Source organism: Silene latifolia, chromosome X, assembly GCF_048544455.1.
Source record: "Silene latifolia isolate original U9 population chromosome X, ASM4854445v1, whole genome shotgun sequence".
In the NCBI taxonomy this organism is placed as follows: domain Eukaryota; kingdom Viridiplantae; phylum Streptophyta; class Magnoliopsida; order Caryophyllales; family Caryophyllaceae; genus Silene; species Silene latifolia.
In genome coordinates this window covers 67,665,636-67,677,836 of record NC_133537.1, presented here as the reverse complement: position 1 = coordinate 67,677,836, position 12,201 = coordinate 67,665,636, and the positions used below count along the sequence as shown (strand labels likewise).

At 40.1% G+C, this 12,201-nt stretch overlaps 1 protein-coding gene across 1 annotated transcript; it reads right to left on the bottom strand.

Annotated features, from left to right (window-relative positions):
- Window positions 1-8,419: 8,419 nt before the first annotated feature.
- Window positions 8,420-11,775, bottom strand: LOC141621430 (zinc finger CCCH domain-containing protein 15-like). The gene is made up of 3 exons (XM_074437950.1): window positions 11,663-11,775; window positions 10,016-10,751; window positions 8,420-9,083 (listed from the first exon to the last, which is right to left on the bottom strand). The coding sequence occupies exons 2-3, from the start codon at window positions 10,736-10,738 to the stop codon at window positions 8,781-8,783; spliced, it is 1,026 nt and encodes a 341-aa protein (XP_074294051.1). The 5' UTR covers window positions 10,739-10,751; window positions 11,663-11,775; the 3' UTR covers window positions 8,420-8,780.
- Window positions 11,776-12,201: the final 426 nt, after the last annotated feature.

Genomic DNA, 12,201 nt, shown 5'->3' with positions numbered 1-12,201 from the left:
AGCAATACCCCAAAAGCTAAGTACTTAACCTAATAAAGATAGTAATACAAATAAAAAGTCTAAGAATAATAATAAAATAAGGTTTAGGAAAACAAAGCACAAAAGTAGTCTTTGGCCTAATTGAGGAGCGGGCGACCAACCGCGACCCGCGCGCGAGTCGGGTGGAATTTCGCCAAAAACGCAGTTTCTTTTCTTTCCTTGCTACTTGCTTCCGTCTTGCTTCACGGAGATTTGGGCCTATTTTATCAACTCGTACCGGGCCTTATTTGCACATCTTCTCTTGTCAACCATACTAGCACACATCTCAAAAACCAACATCAACCCAACACATTCCTTAAACTTGCTAATCCATAATTCTACCAAATTACTCCAAATTAATATCAAAACAATAAAATGGTAAATTATGCAATTACAAGTCTAAACTTCATTTTTCCTTCCAAAACTCCTCATAAATCACCACTCTTATCATATACCAAATACGACATATCATATTCCTAGGACAACTTTTCGGTCACGATATGGTCACTATGAGTATGTAGTGATGCCTTTTGGGTTGACGAATGCACCAACAGTTTTCATGGATCTTATGAACCGGATTTTCAGCCCATTCTTAGATTGGTTTTTGGTCGTCTTCATTGATGACATCTTGGTCTACTCTAAGACTAAGGAGGAGCATCTGAGGTTAGTTCTGCAGACTTTGCGAGATAATCAGTTATATGTCAAGCTATCTAAGTGCGAGTTTTGGTTAGAAAAAGTGGCTTTTCTGGGTCATGTGATATCTAAGGAGGGTGTGTCGGTGGATCCTAGCAAGATTGAGGCAGTGACTAAGTGGGAATCACCGAAAAATGTTGCTGAGATTCGGAGTTTCTTGGGTTTAGCTGGCTACTACAGGAGGTTTGTGAAAGACTTTTCTAAGGTCGTGAGACCTATGACAACGTTGATGCGGAAAGAGACCAGATTTCACTGGGATGAGAGTTGTGAGACGGCGTTCCAAACCTTAAAGGAGCGTTTGACCATAACTCTTATTCTAGCTCTACCTAAGGGAAATGAGAACTTTGAAGTATACACTGATTCTTCAAAGAATGGTTTGGGTTGTGTTTTGATGCAGAATGGGAAATTTATAGCTTATGTGTCGAGGCAGCTGAAGCCGTATGAGGAGAACTATCCTACTCATGATTTAGAGTTGGGTGTAGTTGTTTTTGCTCTAAAGGTTTGGAGGCACTATCTTTATGGGGCAACCTTTAAGGTGTTTTCAGATCATAAGAGTCTAAAGTACATCTACACACAGAAAGAGCTGAACATGCGATAGAGACGGTGGATGGAGTTGATGGGGAACTATGACATGGAGATCATCTATCACGAGGGTAAGGCCAATGTCGTGGCAGATGCTTTGAGTAGGAAAAGTGTACATTCGTTATGTACAGTTATGTCTTTGCTGAAGCTAAAGGATGAGATGTCCAAGATGGGGATTCATATGATTCGAAAAAGGGATGCCATCGGGGACTTGATGATCGAACCGGACTTGTATGATGACATAAAGAGGAAATAAGAGTTTTATCCCAAGATTCAAGAGTGGAAGTCAATGGTAGAGAGTGGCACCATTTCGAGGTTTTCTATCCACACAGATAGGAATGTTCGTTTTGATAGGAGATGGTGTGTTCCTAGTGATGCGAATTTGAAAAGGTTGATCATAACGGAGGCTCATTGCACTCCTTATTCAGTTCACCCAGTAGGTGACAAGCTTTATAAGGACTTAAAGAAAAAGTTTTGGTTGCCTAATATGAAGAAGGATGTGGCCGAGTTCGTGGCTAAGTGTCTAACTTGCCAAGAGTAAAGGGTGAGCAACGTAGACCATAAGGTCAGATTCAGTCACTTGAGGTGCCAGAGTGGAAGTGGGAGTCGATCTCTATGGACTTTATCGTGGGGTTACCAAGGACTCAGCAATGTAACAATATGATTTGGGTGATCGTCGACCGTTTAACAAAGTCAGCTCACTTCATTCCGATGAAGGATACTTGGACCAAGATATAGTTAGCTTTGGATTATAGGAAGCATGTGGTTTGGTTACATGGTGTGACACAGGACATAGTGTCAGATCGAGATGCGAGGTTTATATCACGGTTTTGGCAAGAGTTGCAGGATTTGATGGGAACGACCTTGAAGATGAGTACAACTTTTCATCCTGCCACAGATGGTCAGACTGAGAGGACTATCAAGACTTTGAAGGATATGTTGAGGGCTTGTGCCATGGATTTTGGTGGAAGTTGGGAAGATAGGCTGGACTTGATTGAGTTTTCATACAACAACAGCTATCACACCAGCATTGGGATGGCACCATTTGAGGCTTTGTATGGCCGGAAGTGCAGGAGTCTGGTTCGTTGGGACGATAGTGCAGAGACAGTGGTTTTAGGACCACAAATGGTGCACGATATGATTGAGCAAGTTCGCACGATTCGTCAAAAGATGAAGGCAGCTCAAGATCGCCAAAAGAGTTATGCAGATTTGCACCGCAGGGACATTGAGTTCGCAGTAGGTGACAAGGTCCTTTTGAAAGTGTAACCTATGCGAGGGGTGATGAGGTTCGGCAAGAAAAGGAAGTTGAGCCAGAGGTTTATCGGCCCGTATGAGATCCTAGAACGCATAGGTGAAGTAGCTTATCGGCTGGCTTTACCACCATCGCTGGACCAAGTCCACAACGTGTTTCATGTTTCGCAACCCCGGAAGTATGTGAGTGATCCATCACACGTGCTTGAGGTTGAGAACATAGAGCTAGATGAGTCTCTAACTTATGCGGAGGTTCCCAGGAAGATCTTAAACCGGAAAGTGCGCAAGACAAGGAACGGTGAGACCGTCTTACTAAAGGTACTTTGGACTAATCATAATATGTAGGAGGCCACTTGGAAACCAGAGAAGTCGATGAGAGAACGTTTTTCTCACCTTTTCGATCAGGTATGTTTGGTTACGGGGACGTAACCGTTGTCTTTTAAGGGGGTAGAAGATGGTCGCATGCTTGTTTTTGGGTTAGTTGGGGTTAACATAGCTATGTTTTGTCATCTTTTGAGTTTGAGTTGAGTGTTTTGTCATGTATATTTGGAGTTGTTGTTGTTGTTGTTGTTGTTGTTGTTGTTGTTGTTGTTGTTGTTGTTGTTGTTGTTGTTGAGCAGTTAGTGTTGTGTTGGTTTGTTTTGTTTTGAGTATGGTATGAACTTCGGGGACGAAGTTCTTTTTAAGGAGGGAAGACTGTAATACCACGTTTTTCTAAGTCCTGTTACTCGGCCGAATAGGGCTTACTCGGCCGAGTAATGCATCGTGTGTTTCTGGTCAAGCTACTGTCCAGGAATACTCGGTCGACTATGGTAATACTCGACCGAGTAAGGAATGCTCGGCCGAGTATTCTCAATACTCGACCGAATATCCGGTCTGACGGGAATTATTTCCGCGGTTTGATTAAAGATGATTAGAGTTATAAATTATGATTAACAGTTTCACTTTTCATTTTTACCAAAACCTAAAACATTTCCACGTACTCTAATAATCTCTAATCTCTCCCAAGATCGTAGATTGTTCGTAAGTCCTTGTTCTTTTCTCTATTGCGTCGATTGCGTCGGTAGGTCACTAGTCTTATACTTTTGTCAGTTTTGTCTTTTAGAGTTTTACCCTAGTATTGGAAATTGGGAAAAGATATGTTTTGCATGTTGTGATTGGATTATTGTGATTGTTGTTAGGTGGAGAATTTGTAGAAGAGCAATTCTAGCTTCCTTTGTTGACTCATAATCGGATCTGTGCTAAGATAGGGTTTCCCTACTCAGTTGATTCCATAATTGATTTAAGATGTGATGTTGTGATTTAATTAATATGATAAGTATTGTGGTTGATTGTATTCTGGAGTAATGGAGTTGTGGTGGATTGGCTATGATTGTGAGGTGCGTCCTCGGCTGAGTGGAGTCACTTGCGGGAGTGGCTTCATGCCCTTGATTAGCCCCTTGTGGAACCCGCCATAAGAGAGGATGCGCACATTAAGGAACATGAGTTATTGCTCGTTGCGATGAGCGGGGGTTAGGTGGGTAAGGCTGCGGTCCCCCACTGGCTGTGTGGATAATCTATTGCGGCAATAATCTGACAAGACTACACACTTAAGTGTGTAGTCAGTTATGTGACATGATTGAGAATGGGGAATAGTTGTCATCGAAATTGTTATATTTTGCTTATCTTAATTATGCAGTGAACTGACCCCGTTGTTGTTTTGTAAATCTGTGGTGATCCATTCGGGGATGGCGAGCAGATTATGACAGGTGATGGCCGTCTTTAGCTACGAGGACGAGATGGGATGTCATCACTTCGAGTCTAGCTTCTGCTATTACGCGTTTAGCTGTTTTGGTTTCAGTTTTATTGAGATTCATATACACTTCTTTTGGTTTTGTTTTGAGACAATGTAAACATTTAATTTTATACTTTAATAAATGTTTTGGAATGGTTACTTTTAATATACTAGCCTCGGGCAACCGAGATGGTAACAGTTTCTCATGTTAGGGTGGTCCTTGGTAAGGCACCTTGGTATATGGGGGTGTTACAGACACATCCTCCTCCTGGATAATGTAGTATCGCTCCGTTGTTCTAGTTATGTAGAACTATTTCTCGTCCATCTGAACTTGTTATGACATTTCTTTGAACTTGATTTTGTTTTGAGTCATGTCAACAAATGTTGATGCAAGAGAAAAAGTGAGCCTTTCTAGTTTGTTTGAATCAGTTAGGCTTGGGTGTATTGCATTGGTATGCTTTTTTACCATACCTGCCTGAACCCAACGTTGGACAGTTCCATATCCAACTCCATAATTCCGCACCCGCATCCGCGAACAATATGTGTACCCACACCCGCTCCACGACCCCTCCGGGTGGAACTTTTCAAACCCGGCCCACGGCTCGTGGGTACTCCTTGATCCGCCAAATTACTTTTGCCCTCCTAATTTTTTTTAAATATAATTCTCGAATGTGTAACATACTAGTATGGTACAACTTATACAAATTTCCGTAGAGTGATCTGGAATAATTTTATATTGAATTAACTAGTACAGAAATTTTCAAACCATGAATTGTGCGTGGTCCTATTACAAATCCAACAAAAAACAAACACAAAATTGGATAAATCAAACAAAAAAACAAAAATATTAGTGATTATGAGTAGTGACTTGAGTACAAAAGGGTGAGGAAACATAAGCTACCAAACAAGTGATTAGAGAGATTGATAGAGTTTCACAAACATAATATAGCTAAATAGATAAGAAAAGAATCATTGAAAAAAAAAAAAAAGATGAAATAAATATTGTTAATAAGGAACTTGGAAAAAAAAGAAAAAAAAACTGAATAGATTGGATTATGGAGAATTGGAGATTGAGGAAGTAGAGAGTGTTTGATGAATCATTAGTTTAGGCTTTATCTTTTTTAAGTTATTAATTTTTATTTTATTGTTTATAGTATAGTTATTATATAAATTTAGCTAGGTATAATTGGGTCGGAGATGAGTAAGGCGGGTATAAGTGGGGCGGGGAAATGCAAGGCGGGGTGGGTATGGGCGGGTATCACGTGATACCCGCAGCACGACCCGCGGCGGATAACACTTTTGATTTCCATCTCTGCCCCACTGCAGCACCCGTCAAATTTTTAACCGCACCTGCCCCACGTGGGGCGATTGTGGGGGAGACTCGCCAAAACCCACCCCACTGACATCCGGGGGGGGGGTCAGTGTTTTATTAATAAACTTCACATCACATACTTTCATACGAATCCATTTTCTCTAAAACGGTGTCCGAATTTCCTTAAATTCGGTGGTGAATCAAAATGTTTTGAAAACCCCTGTGGATACAGATATTGTGATGTGAATTGGGTTTCAGGTAACGATGAGATTTGTTCTATTAGTGATTTTGTCTTCACCATGAGTGGAGGTGTTATATCGTGGAAGTCTACTAAACAGGCTTGTATTGCACGCTCCACCATGGAATCGGAGTTCATATAGCTCTTGAGTTGGCAGGACAAGAAGCTGATTGGTTGAAAAACCTACTAGCATATGTACAAGTGTGGGGAGGACGACAGACACCGGTCTCCTTACATTGTGACTCACAAGAACCTATTGGTGTTGCTAAGATTAATGTTTATAATGCGAAAAATGACACATTTGAATCATGCACGCTGCAGTTAAACAACTCCTTGAAATTGGAGTGATCGCTTTGGACTATGTGAAGTCCGAAAGCAATATTGCGGATCCTCTTACTAAGGGGTTGACAAGGAGACTAGTGTTGATACGGGGAATGGGGCTTAAGTCCTTAAGTCAAGTTAAAGAGTGACACTTGACTAGGTCTATAGCGTTACCGGTGGTGCTTTGAGATGCACTTGATGAATTATACACCAGGTTGGACTTATATATGTTCTTAATGGCTCATGCTATTGAGAAGCACTTGAGCCTAGACCTGACAAAAGTATACCGAACCCGAAAAAACGATCGAAAATACCTGAACCGACACTTGATCATACATCCGAAAGGTATAACTGAACTTCACCCCAAAACCTGAATCGACCTGAATTGATTCAAAATCGAATCGAATTTATAATATCCGAAACAGACCCAAGATCTAATGAACCTGAACTGTTTCAACCTGAATTGTTTTAATCCGGACCGATATATACCTAAACCGATTTCAACTCGTATATTGATGACTGGAACCCAACATTGAAACCCGAAATGACCCAAATGTACTAGGCGTCACATCTAAGGTGTCTTTTTCTATATGAGTGTCACCCATTTGACGTCAATGAATTAATATTATATCGTAGTTATACAAAAAAAACATTATATATTACTTTTTTTAAAAAAACATTATTTGTATTATATCCAATGTTTTGAATAAAGACCTAATCCCTTGACATCCGATCCGATTATGACCTAACTCGAATCTCAACTGCTGTGATATTGACCCGACTCGAACCTTATTTGTTCCGATATTGACCCGGCTCGAGCCTGAACCGACTCGAAATATCTACAACCAATTAAAACTGGAAAGTGAATCCAACCCGAGTTGAACCGAACTGAAATCGAAAAAAGATAAACTGAAATAACCCAATCCGAAAGAACCTGAACCAAAACTGATCCGATTGACCCGTTTGCTACCTCTACTTGAGCTACCTACGTAGGTTCACAAGACTTTGAGAAGTCTTCCGAACACACCTATATATGAGTACCAAGGTAAACGCATCGCTTCAAAGAGCGCGTTACACGATGGAATCATGGAACGGTCACAATTTGAAGGTATGATATGTGTTGTGGGAGGTATCGACCGAAACTCAATTAGGAATTCAAATCGCAAGATATTCTCTCGCTGTAAGTAAGTTGTTTCCTCATTTCACTCAATTCATTTCGAAAGATATTGATACCTAAGTATCCAATCCTTCCTTTACCCAGGAATTTCTTCTTTTGCTTTTCTTCGCCATCTGCTGGGGATTGTTGGAAATGATGGCTTATAAAAGCGATGTTGGTTTTTGCCATATTCCTTTTGAGTCCCACATCGGTGGATTTCCCCTTCCCCATTTGGGTTATATTAACCTTTGTACTTCATTGGTTAACTGAGTGGACCAAAGGGGCTTTTGTTGAGAGTGTTTACAAGCCTTAGGTTTGGGTAGAGCACCTGCGGTGCGGGCCTTGACCCACTTTTACCTTTTTGGGCTTGTGTGTGAAGTGAGTTGTCTACATTCAGTGTAACAGGTTGTGTTTGAGATTCGTACCAGTTAGTCAAATAAGACTTTTAGTGGCAGCGATTAAGGAGTTGATTATGCTCCACTAGTCAAGTCTTGAGTGTTGTTTTTGTGGAGCAGTTTTGGCTCCGTCTGTTGCTCTAACTCTCTTCACTCCAGAAACACACAACACTCACACTCCTCTCTCAATTTCTCCCCGGCCTTCTGTTCATATAATATTTATAGGTTAAAGTTCGTGCTATCGTTCCAATGCTCTTAGACTCGAGCGGGCGAGTCTAAGTGTTGTAGTGTAAATCCTTGGGGAACTACCGGCAATTGCTGATCGTCACCACGATCGTGCCGAAATAGTTTTCAAGGCAATGGCTTTCTTACCACGTCACTACGAATCAGTTATTTCTAATCTTGTTATTTTCATTGTTACTACTACTTTCGTATAACAAGCTGTTGTCTATTGATATATACCTTTTGGATTAAAATGATACATTACACATTGCTGTGTTAAATCTCAGTTTGGGCCTTGATGTCAGAATTGACCATCGCGGCCTGTGCGAGATTCAGCCTTTGACAAATCGGCCATGTATTGTGTCACAACCTTAGTATGAATTACCTGTATGCGAATGCCTGATGTTCTTATGTATATTAGTCATAGAAACAAGACAGCTAAACCGAGTACGCCAAATAAATACATTAATTCGAGTTCCAAACTGTGCATACATTTCCAAAAACAGTTCACCAAATCACCATATGTCTGGCAGAATCAAGCATGAACTATCGCGTACAACTTATTACAAAACTTAGCTCAAACTGTATGGCTATTCCAAGTATTTTACCTCAAAAACCAGCAGCTGCATTTACCTGGTTCAAAACTAATCACTCCCTGTTTTCTGTTTATATATCCACTTTATATACTGATATGACCCCTAATTATGTAGGTTTAATTGGTTTTTACAGTAAAAAGATATTATTATTATCACATGTTTTATCGACAAGTATAAACACTCCTTTCACTTAACTCAGTCTCCCATCATTAAGTTGATCAGCTACCCCAGCCCATATATGAGCTGCTCCTCTAGAGTAAGGGCATGACGAAAATGGCAACGATGTCCATAAGGGCACGAATCTCCAGAAAGGATCATGCGGCAGACTTCAGTCTTGTAACGAGGATGGCGGATGACAGGGCGAAGCTCCTTTATCCCATGAGCAAATTGGCAATGATCTCCATACGGGCAGTCTCCTGTGTCCTGCCATTTGTTGCAAAGCTCAGTTTTGAACATCCCTTGATTGAAAACGTCGAGCACTATTGGACCATCCTTTTTGCTCCCTCCACGCACATATACCTTTTGCTGTAATGCATTAAATTTACAGTAAGTAGCAAGAAGAAAAATTAGGTACAGCAGAATGTAAATACAGTATATATATAATCCAGAATTCCATGGTTGACCTCCTTACTCAGTTTTCATCTTAATTAAACCGAGTTAATAACTACACTTGTATTTGAATTAACCATAATGCTAAAGCTAAACCAAGGACAAGACTACTTTACATCCCTATTTCCATAGGCATGCCTAAAATGCCCAGCAGGGTACATCTCAGACTAGTCACCCCTTCACATTTTGATTAATACGGATAAAACATACGGATTAGAAGACGGGGGAGTATAGCTCCTCATAAAAATTAATTCCTTTACATCCATATTTGGCGAGCATGCTTATGCTGATATTTCATGAAGATTCGGAAAAACATGAATTTTTCGTTTGTGTGCTATGTTTTTATCAATTCAGACTTTTTCATAACTATGACATGCCAGCTGAAATCACAGAAATTACTAAAATAGGCATAGATAAAAGCCGCTATTAGGTGGACCAATAAAATCTCATCTGAGTTACAATGATTTTAGAAATACAATCATGAATCATCTAATCAGGGAATGATGCACCAGAAGATAACTTCGAATGACATCAAATTTACATGATTACCGGAACGTTAATTATATACCGATTGATCAATTGGATCCAGCCATACATATCAACTTTGATTGTTTCGACATAAACTTTCATCTTGGCAATATGATCTCACTGTCGTCTGTCGACTATACATTGACAAAACCACAATGAACAACCAAAATGCAAACAACCACCAAGTAAGTACTACATATTATGACTAGTGCATAATTAACACGACCTAACATCACACAACAAACAATAAAGCAAATATATCACAGCAAATTAGTAACTTGTTCTTTAATCAAAGTAGTTATATATAATAACACACGTACCGCACCAGAGACAGGGCTAAGAGCGCGAGTCTTAGGGGAACCACCATGCTTAAGCTTGAGCTTAGGTTCAGAACTGCTTCCAGTTGCACAAGACGCACCACCAGGGCTCATCTTCAGATAATCGTTAGACCTGACAGAAATACTCTTAGGCGGACTGACTCTCCCTTCCTCAACCTTCTGCTGCTTCTTGTTCTCCTTCTCAATCACACTTGTTGGACCCTCTGAAGTATTCTCAACCCTCTCCTCCCAAACGCCTCCCTCATTTTCCTCCGTTGTCTTCTTCTCTCCACTCGAAAAGCAGCTAGCTGAGGCAAGAGGTTCTGAGAACGTTGCAGCTTCCTGAAAAGTAGCAGCTTCAAGTAGGACACTGATCTGCTGGCTGAGCTCACGGTTTGCGAATCTGAGGTTGGTGTTCTCTTGGCGGAGAATCTCGGCTTCCTTGAAGGCCTCCTGTAACTTAGACATGTAGAAGGCATAGCGGTTCAACAGGTCATTGTGCTGTGACAATAGACGGGAGAATGCAGCCGCTACAGCTGCAGCCGTGGCAGTGGCGCTTTGATCACTAGAGTTGGCCGTGACAGGTGTTAGAGAGACACCGTAGTGATCTGAGTCAAAGAAGACGGAGGAATACGGCTTTGAGGTCAAAATCTCGGAGACACCTCCGGTTAATTGTGACATTCTCGGCAAGTTTGACATAACTGAGGAAGAAATTTCTTGTTGCATTTTCAGGATTTTGCTGCGAAACAAAGGAAATAGCATCAAAGTTAAGATTCTCCGCTAATTCAGAGCAATTTTCAGCTGATTAGTCGATTAGCGATATCAGTTCATTGATTTCAAACAAAAATTCCAAATGCAGTCCGGTGAAGCAGAGATATAGAGTATGAATATTTCAGAATTACGAAATAATACAATTTTAAAGTGAACAATCAACTGTGAAAGAAATTTGTAATAAACTATCAAAATTTTGCTACAACACAGAAGAAATATCATGATAATTAGGGTTTCCGCAAATATACAATAAATCTCAGCAGATTAACCGATTAGCAGCATAAATTCATTGCTTTTAAGCAGAAAAAATATAAAAGATTTTCAGTGAGATTTATGAGATAGAGATACATGAAGAATCAACGACATTATACAAATTTAAAGCGAATCATCTACGAAAATCGAGGTTCAATTCGCGGATCGTAAGGATACTTCAGTATAAAATGCTGATAAAATAGCTTTCGTTAGACTATAAATAACTATGGAAAAAGCATATAGTCAGTTCCAGATTCTATTGAAAATCATTCGTAAATAGAAAACTTATGCAACAGTGAGCTTTAATCGGATGTTAAAACTAAAAAATCGCAGGAAAACAGGGAGGATATCCTACATCGCACAACAGATTCACTCGAATTTGATCGAAACTACATTGCGACTAATTCAGTTCACAGTTAAATATAATCACGATTTCAACGCAGGAAACAATACACGGATCGAGAAATCTAAGATGATAAAACAGAGTTCAATTGAAACTAATTCGCATTCAAGAGTATCATAACTAAATTACGAAAACTAAACAAAATCAGCAATTAATACAAAGTGTATCACGAATTTGAACTGATAAAACCTAAATTGCGATACGATATCAGATATTTGACTTACAAATTAGATAGGCTACTTCGAAATATGGCTGATTATCGTAGAACGATGCTTCTGCTGATCGACGACGAAACGGAATTGTAGAGATAGAAACTTGAGAGAGTAAACAAAGAGAGAAAAAAATCTGAGAAAATGAGAGAGGCAGAGACAGAGATAGAGAGGCCAGGGGGTGGTATATAAGAGGGAGGAGGAAATTGGCGGGAACTAGAAAGAGGCGGTGATGGAGCAGAAAAATTTGTTACGATTAGCAGGACACTTTCACTAACTTACTCATACACGGATCGGATGGTCAACTGTCAACCAAGATTATGGGTTCGGGTTTAAGACTACGGCCGTGTTTATAATACTCTCTCCGTTCCGGTCAATTGTTGTCCTTTGGTTTTAGCACAAAGACCAAAGAAAGAGAAATGAGTCAATTACTAAATGACAAGTGAAACAAATTGGGTGTAAATGATCAAATTGCTCATCAAGTCATTCTTAAAATAGAAAACACCTCAATATGGAAAATGACAACAAATGACCGGGACAGAGGGAGTAGTTGA

Coding starts and splice junctions, on each gene's coding strand:
- LOC141621430 (XM_074437950.1), bottom strand. CDS start 10,738: ATGCAACAAGAAATTTCTTCCTCAGTTATGTCAAACTTGCCGAGAATG. Junction 9,084..10,015: donor TTAGCCCTGTCTCTGGTGCG/GTACGTGTGTTA, acceptor AATGCATTACAG/CAAAAGGTATATGTGCGTGG.